This window comes from Varroa jacobsoni, unplaced genomic scaffold, assembly GCF_002532875.2.
Source record: "Varroa jacobsoni isolate VJ856 unplaced genomic scaffold, vjacob_1.0 scaffold_873, whole genome shotgun sequence".
NCBI lineage: Eukaryota > Metazoa > Arthropoda > Arachnida > Mesostigmata > Varroidae > Varroa > Varroa jacobsoni.
Window position 1 is genome coordinate 248,244 of NW_019213775.1, and position 8,881 is coordinate 257,124.

Below are 8,881 nucleotides of genomic sequence, written 5' to 3' on the forward strand. Positions count from 1 at the left end.
GCTGCTGCTCTAGCAGTGGTTCTGCGGTAGCAAGCCGAGGCTAGCCGACGATGCATGTCTAGGGACACACCGCGGCTCACTTGCGATCTATGATCCCATCCATAAATAAACCTCGGTGGTCAGCGAACATATACACAGAAAGACTCTGCACAGATATATTTCGGAAAGATAGGAGCCCACTTGACGGGGAGCCAAGGGCTGTTGGTGGACAACACGAGGACGGGCCGGAAGCGAGACAATTTTTGGAGAACACCTCGATCTTTGGTAGCAGAAAGGACACCAGCTTTCGACGTGTGTCTTCGATGCAGACCCTTGCTTCAATCCTCGTTGATACAGCCCAAATAAATAGGGTGACCATGTCATTTCTCATCGAGTTGTGCATACACTGATTCTTTTCGAAAAGCATGCTCAGAGCACAGAGAAATCAACTCCGTGTATATGTTTAGAATAAACTGCATCTACAGATTTAATAGATGCTCTCGCAGTTCACTGTCCTAGATCGTATTCCGATCTTTGAGCATTACATGGCTGTTTTACACGTCTGTAACATAAGCATATATGGCCATATGTATAAATAATGAATGATGCGAACTGCCTCACTACGTAACACATATATTTTTCTCTAAATAAAGAACTACTTGATAATCCAGCCGATGTGTCTATTCGAAACCCAGTCCGTTTTAGAGTACTACGAATGAACGAAGAGTTTGTTGGTCATAATGTGACTACGGTGCTTATAAAGTGAAGCAATGGAGTTTACATAGCTCGGGTTCGACAGCGCACCAGCGGCGACTTCCTTCGGTCTCCTACCATTTCTTTAAGGCTCAATCTTTGTCGAGTTTCACTTTGCGGGAGCCAACGGGAGTGAGGAAAGCTGCTAGGAAGTAACGTGGAATAGCAGAGGGTGCGGAGTCGTAGAATAATAATAATAATAATAATACGAGCACTCCTGTTGTCTCTTTACTTCTCCCACTTAGCGATGGCAAGCAATCGCCGTAGCTTTAGCTAGTGGCGGTGTCGACGCCTAGTGGCAAGCGACAGTTGCGTTTACTGGCCCATAGCGTCCGTGCCCATCGGCTTTCTTTACTGCTTGAGCTCTTGGCACAATCGATTCCGCCGAGTCTGCTAGCTCCGGCGAACAGTAACGTTGCTGTGAGAGTTATTGAGCTTCAAGTCGCGCTACCCAAGTGCCGAGGTCCACCAGGATCAGGCCGACTGGCCAAGCCTCCGGATACTTCCCATGACCGTACCGCGCACTTACACCACGAATGATCAGGAGAAATGCGGTGACTATATACAACAAAAGAAAGTCGCTTGTATCAGATTCGGTTGGGCTTGAGATAGATATTCCCGATGGGCTGGAACTTATACGGGCTTCTGCCGTTCGGTAATAGTCTTATTATTATAGATCTTTGATAAACCTAAACAGAAGACTTTTTACCTATAACTCAGTGCCTGTTCGATTATTTGAGATATAATAACAGAGACAGACAAAGTTTAAAAACGCACAAAAGTAATCTAAGCGACTCTCATAATAGGCGCTGTCATGTCATTGTTCTTGGACGGCTGCTCTGAAAAATATTGCCTGGGCAGAAAGTATAACCGGAGAAAAGCAACCCAAAAAGATGCAACGGTAAACACAAGTTGCGGGCATACATTTGTATAAAAGTTACTTTTTCTTCCGTTGCATACATTACTACCGATCTGATCGATGCCTGGTTGGTTTGGCTGATATTTGAGCTACGAGTGTCATTAGTGGTAGGCCAGTGTGCGATACTGTGGGCAAACTACTTTGTGGCCACAACAGATACGGTACAAGAGACCCAAAATTGAAGGAGTAAACGTAGTAAACCCATCGACACGACTGCCCTTACGGGTGAGAGCGGAGGCCGAAGGCGAATCAAAAAAAACGACCAAAAGAGAAAACGGGTCGTTTTTCCAACTTACTTGGATGGATGGGGAACTTCGAGAGCTTGAGGACTCCAAGTCCCCTGAAGAAAGCGCATTGTAGCGTGCCTATTGAATGGTTGTGAGCTGGTTCACTGGTTTGTTAGTTACTAGCGTGTTTTGTTCCCTGTACTACATCGGAGAGGGAAAGCGAGAGCAGAAGCTATGGTGGGAAGCCACGAGACGGGCCGTTTGCTTGTTCTACAAAAGTTATTGCTACTTCAGCGAGACTGTTTTGTGTGTGGAGTGTGTCCGAGTGTGGGGGAGATCACTGAAACTCCGATGCAGAGGAGGTCGAGGATATACTTCTGACAGCCACGGACCGACTCCGCTGAGGTCAGAAACGATATTGGTTTGTTTGCGGTCTTTGTCAAGGACCACCAAGACCTGTTGCAAATGGCTAGCTAGTCTAGCATTGCTTGTCTTATACACCATCAAGTGACGCCTGGTACCCTTCCTGTAGTTACGGGCGAACCTTTGATGCAAAGACTCGTTTTAACTAACAAGCCTAGAAAAGGAATAATAGATACACCGTCACAAATATCTTATTTAAAATTAATGTTTATTTAAAAAGCGATTCTTTGCTTACACGGAAGATGAAAATCAATTAGCGACTACAATAAGTTAGCTGAAATGAATCCAATCGCCAAGCTAAATCTAGCCCCACTGAAGTTGTTAGACCTCTTTGTTTTTCAAGTTTTATTTTTTAAACTTGATTTGCCCTTATCGACTTGCTCTCAAATTACATATGCGGGGCGAAGATTAGATTGTTTTGTTTACTCGTGTAAACTGCTATGACTACTATCGGCGTTGCATACACTACAAGTTCACTCTATATACATATTATGATTTCTATCTATTTCAGAAGTCGATGTCGAGGACAGAGATGAAACTGAGGGGCGTGAGCAAGCACCGAATGCAGGAAAGGTGCTATCGTCAAGTCCAAGCCCGGTGCAGAGTCTCGGAGTAAGACCTAAAATCTGGAGTCTAGTCGATACTGCAACAGAAGCCGCTGAAGGTTCACCCTGTGCATCGCCTTCGTCGAGTCCACGACATCCACCATTGACGCCTGATCAGCTGCTGGCAGCTTCGCGGTTATACGGCCAGCATGCCCAGACTGTACATGAACAATGGTGCCAGGCATTTGCGCAAACTGCACTTCAGCAACAGGACCAGCCGCAGCAGCAGGAGCAACAGAATCCCCAACAGCCATTACAGAAAACGCGACAACGGACGCCATCGCCCGAAGCAGCCAGGTCTCCTTTACCGTCATAGCCTATTGCGTCCTGTCATATATATATATATATATATATATATATATGCATAATATAGATAACTAATGGATAGAATAGCAATGGCAAGAAGCAGACTTCCTCACCCTGTGATCATCCGTCGTTCACTTTTTGTTTTTGTTTTTAGCACTTTTTTAATACTTTCCTTTCCATACTTCCTGTTGTTCATCAGTGTCATCGCTACCATCGCCATTTGTAACAAGCTGATCAGATAGCATCATCTTCAGTCATCTCGTGCGAGGAACGCTATACTTGTGAAATATTAAAAACAAGAAAGCTTCCGTTGCTGAATATTGATATCTAGCTAACTTGTTTCAGTACCGATGCTAACGAGTTAATAATAACAATAACATTAATAGCGACGTTGTCTATGCACGTCCTTGCTGTTGCTACGATATCAGCAATGATGTTTATACTACACACACCACAAATCCAAAGAGCGGATCTCGGAGACATCCCGTAGAAACAACGAAAACAATAATAAAAGTAATAACAACACTCGATTATTGACATCTTAGTACTAATCGTAGTAGAAAGTAGGTAAATGATTAGTAAACAAGAGGCACGTAAACAAATCAACGAACGTGGAAGTTTTGTATTCTCGTCTAGATGACGGACGTTTATTTATTTGTCACAGAACAAAAACAACAGCGTTTACGCACGTCCCGTCAATGGCTATTTCAATTAACGAGGTTCACGTGTATCAGCGTGATTGTGCATTAGATAGAGAACAAAATAAATCGACGGTAGGTCTTTGTGGTCGTGAGGCTAAGCAACCCGCAATGGGTTTCGCGGTTCAATCAGAACCTACGTGTAAATACAAATATACATTATCAATAAACCTATGAGGAACAAGCGCAAAAACAATTCTAAATATTATACAAGTATACATATATAGTTATATAGGAGTGTGTAAAATGCTTTGCTGTTCACAGTGAGAACTGGGTTCGAGTAAGGAACGCCTGAAGGAAATTAGAGGGTGCATGTTCTGTTTCTTAGGGATACAAAGGAAGGAACCTGTTCACGACTCTTGTGTCAGATTAATAAATATATTTAAATAAAGAATATTTAAGTACGTGACTCATTATTTCGGCATTTTAGATCGCGAGCACTTGGCCAGGAACCTACTAGCCAATAATAGCATCAATTATGACACTTGAATAATAGAATAGTGTATTTCGTGGTCTGCACTTGAACACCTTTCATGAATCAGACAAACAGTTGTATCCCGAATAGACGGCAGGATCTAAATATGTACATAAGCTCTATTTCAACTGACCCGGTCGCCCACACTGAATGTTTCGGATTTTTCTAGCAGTCGACTTAGGCAACAGGTAATTAGTGGTATATATCGTAGAAGTATTCGACCACGATCAATGTATCGCTTGTGTCTTCACTGAAACGGCTTTCTCTCTCTCTATATGTACGCGGCGGGAAGACGAGAACTCTTCATTTTGGTCCGAAGTTTAGGCCCGGTTTGCGCTGCCGGTAACGAGTAGAAAAAACAAATTTGTTCGTAATTAGGGACAGGCCTGATTTCGATCTGCTTCGTGCCAACTAACGCTTACTATTATTTTTTCTTTTCTCTCACATGTAGCTGCCATTTTTGCTACTGATGTTGTCACTGGTCGTGCTGTTATTGTCAAGATAATGTATATATTTTTTTTGCATTCTAGATCTGAGCTGTGCAAACAAACGCACGTCGACATCTGAATAGTGCTATATATGTATATATACACACATATAATATCACCATTTATTTCCCCTGGCAGTAATTACAACACGAAGAGTTATTGTGACGGTTAACGTCGTTTTAAAGCGGCGATAGCAGTGCTCATACATGCGCTTATATGTATGTCGTATAAATGAGCTTAAAATGGCTCCCTTTTGTCCGACGTAGCGGTGAGGCCTGCCTTTATTAGTGGTTCCATTGCCACTGTAGCCGCTTCTGTGCTTTCTACCTCGATTATTGCACGTTATCAGATGCTTACAATTGGAGCTGTTTTCCCTATTTCGCTGTGTCAAGCTGACGCGCGCTGGTGATGGTAACCGTCACGGCGGGATGGAGGTGGTCGCGAATGCAAGAGGGCGGGGGCATTCGAGTGAAAAAGAAAAACAAAGTAAATCTCTAACTGGCTCTATGAGTTTGAGCCACTACATACAATAAAACATTTGACAACTCAATAGACACAAAACAAGATGGAACGAAGACAGCAGGCTCTGTGAAGATACTGCATGCGTTTTTCTAAAAGGACACTTAACGGGACGTAAACACTTCACTTAGCTCTCCTCTATGCTTTTATACTAAGCTTTGTTGAAATAATGGAAAGTCTTTAGGCAGACAGTGTACATAAGCAGCTACAACATATAGTGAGACCTCTAAGTTTGCAGTATCAGAGAGTCGACTCGCATGTATCTCCGGATCGTACACTTAGTGGTATTGTGATAAACTCTTAGAAAGTACTTTTATTGTATACGCACTTACATAGTGTCTTAAATAATACACGAACCGTACTTTTGAGAAAGGACTTATTTCCAGAACTAATAGCTGTCTAATAGGTCTGCGAACGGCAGAGGTTTCACTGGACACGTTACCGGAAGACGGTGACAGGCAGTGTCGACCACTCAGGTGATCAAATCGCTTCATTGCTTATGCTTCATAAGTTTCGTTCGGGATTCATAAGGTTCGTTTCGGGATAAATCCGATCGCAATGGTATACTGGCCATTTCGGAAGGTCTTACAAGTGGAGAAGCTCGAACAACTGAATCATGTCAGCGCCTTTTTTTTCATAAGAGCGCTGGGATTATACACACTGACCTGAAATAGTCTAGCGTATGTCGTAGCTTACTGGCCACTGCTCTTTAGGGACTGTTTACTTGAAGCCTGATAACGAACGCTGAGTCAAAGGGGTCACTCGCTTTGCCGTGCATGGTTTCCACCATAGACTCTGCAGGAAAGCAGGTTACCATAAACCTAGCAATGCATGTAGGCGCTCCAGATGCGCGGAAAATTTTGATAGAAATCATGCCAAAACATCTTCGGTTAAGTTGATTTTATAAATCCAACTTACAAGATTAGGCGCGCCGAGATTGTCCGAAAGTTTAATACTGCAACGCAGCTGGTTTTCTTGCGTTATTTACTCGTAGTACTAGTCATTTTTCAAATGAGCCAACAAGTAATTAATGCTGGTCCTCTGGCGGCCAAATGAGCTTGTGACCATCGCGTTGTTTTTTGCCAAGTAATATTTATTTTATATATATAATATTTACATATTTATTTACATAACTTGCAAAATATCCTAGCTGGCAAGCTGCATTTCCTGCCGCAATTTGACGCGTAGGCAAAGTCGACTTGTGATGGCAGGCCGAAATCGATGTCAAATTCAACCTGAAGCAGCACTAATTATCCTTAATGTTGTAGTCGTCGCATTAAACGAATCACCAGTAAACAACTATGGCAACACTCACAGTACGAGGGCCAGCAGAAGGACGTAGAACAAAACACTTTACCATATCACCGATGCTGCCGTTATAGTCTCTTTTGTTATGTTTTCGTGTTTGTGCCGCCTCGTTAGATTAGGCGGGGGCGACGGGAGCAATGTCGACCACGTCGCTAAGCGGCCCTAATAGTCGTACTAACATGGCTCGACTCAGCATGGAAGAACCTGTGAGTCACATTTCCGCTGCCATGCATACACACGGATGGACCATCATTTCCGCTAGCAAACGACTGAACGAGAGAGGGAGGGAATGGGTTATTGCTTTGATTAACCTCCTTCTGTCACATGAGCGTTCTCTCTTTTGTCGCTTCGACGGCCTAGAAACGAGCTAGGACGAGAAACGAAAATTTCATCCATAGAAAAAGTGGGTACTATCGCCGATGCGACGCCGCACTCTGATCTTACGAGCTTGAACTTTACGTGGAAGAAGAAGAAGATTCGGTGTCGACTCGGATCGGGCTACCGGTCGTGGTGCCACTAGCAGCAGCAGAAGGATTCAAAAATAACGTAACAATAGTTATAATGATATTACATAGTAATGGCTAATTCGACGCTGTAGACCCATTCTGCAGTTGTTGGTTCGCTTCTCCAAGCGCTTCCGATGCAGGTACGTTGGATCGTACTCGCATGACGTACGCCCTCCACTGGTGTTTGTTATTTCGTACTTTTGCTACCGGTGGTCGACAAGCCGATACTGCCTGTTGCTGTTCTTTCTGGGATCGCTCAAGCGTCTAATGATAACTACTGCTACAGATATTTGTATTTTTCAGTGTTCGTGCTGTCGTCTTGCCCAACAGGTTCAACCCAACCGATGATGGTTCTCTCTTCATTGTCTTTTCTAGTGGGCTTTCCGTGTCGCTGCTGTCGGCGATGCTACCGCTGTCGCCGTGACTATCAGCGCCGCCGCAGCCTCTCAAGCCGCTGATGGGAAGCGGGAACGCAGGCGTACGTTCGAAGCAAGCGACATGTTGGACAGGCCACAACTAGTATGTGTGATCATAAAAATAGTGCCATCAACCGCCAACAACAACAACAACAACGCTTCATACAACGTATGAAGAGAAATCAGCAACCGCCTGCAGAAGTAAGAAACAAGATGCCGTCCATTGCGAAAGGCAGCGTCACTTCAGTATGACTCCTCATGATAATGCTCCAGGTATGCTGAAATTAATAGCTGTTTCAACTGCAATTATAAAATAGCTAGATGATAATATGGATAGTGCTCTTTATGCAACAGCACCTGTACAATTCAGATACTTGATAATCCCAACCCAAATGCTTTACAATACGGGGGTAAGCTATGAACCCCCAGATTGTGTGGCTAGCAGAGTGAAAACGATTTACAAGAGCACATTGTTTATTAATCCAGAATATATATATGTCCTCGTGGAAGCTTGCTTCGCCGCCTAATGCTTTTGGCAGACATCACCATTACAAAATGGTTTGTGCTATACGACATTCCAAGTAGGCGTTCAGGCTGTCGTTTTGCTGGCGACAATATGTCGTATTGTACCGCACCTATTCGACAGACCTGCGATCAGTTTACATAGGGTGACTTAACTCTGCCCGTTTGTTTTTATCCGTTTATGTTTCCCCGTCTCTTTTTCTATGTGTGGACATCATAGAATGAGTGCGTGCGTTTCAACGTTCGTTCAATGACGTCGCCAAATGCGACAATGATTGACATCCGACGATTTCGGGTTGTCGTGCAGTTATCCCCCATGGATCAATGATCAAGAACGATCTTTAACCGTTAGGGCGGATCGTGGGAAGGCGAGGTCACGCGAGGTGCACGGTTGAAGCGCTGTTTTTCCATCGCGTCGCAGCAGCCCTACTTGCCATAGGAGGCTGAATTTTGTAAAGACAGGAGCGAGCGAGCGAGTGATCAGTGTTGACGCTACTCTTATTATTATTACGATTTAGGCTGCCGCTATAGCTAATAGTCGCTTAACAAGCTTCAGGCAGCGAAAAATCAGATCTTCAAATATCATTACCGAAAAATCAGTTTCTCCCAAATCCGACAGGCCATGTCGACAATGTCAGATACCTGAACAGCTGTTTGTTGATTTAGCGATTGCCGACCTATTACGAGCATCAGATTATTACTTACGTTTAGCATTACGGGGCCGTAGAATATATATA

General features: G+C 43.8%; 1 protein-coding gene across 5 annotated transcripts in view; it reads left to right on the forward strand.

The window, feature by feature from the left end:
* The window catches only part of LOC111264564 (uncharacterized), a 55,488-nt gene extending 51,177 nt beyond the window's left edge, over window positions 1-4,311 (forward strand). For all 5 annotated transcript variants that reach the window (XM_022840586.2, XM_022840591.2, XM_022840588.2 and 2 more), the window contains 2 exons: window positions 2,813-3,203; window positions 3,412-4,311. In XM_022840586.2, the coding sequence (XP_022696321.1) occupies window positions 2,813-3,203; window positions 3,412-3,454 (434 nt within the window). In that variant the 3' untranslated portion in view covers window positions 3,455-4,311. The remainder of the gene's footprint in view (window positions 1-2,812; window positions 3,204-3,411) is intronic.
* Window positions 4,312-8,881: the final 4,570 nt, after the last annotated feature.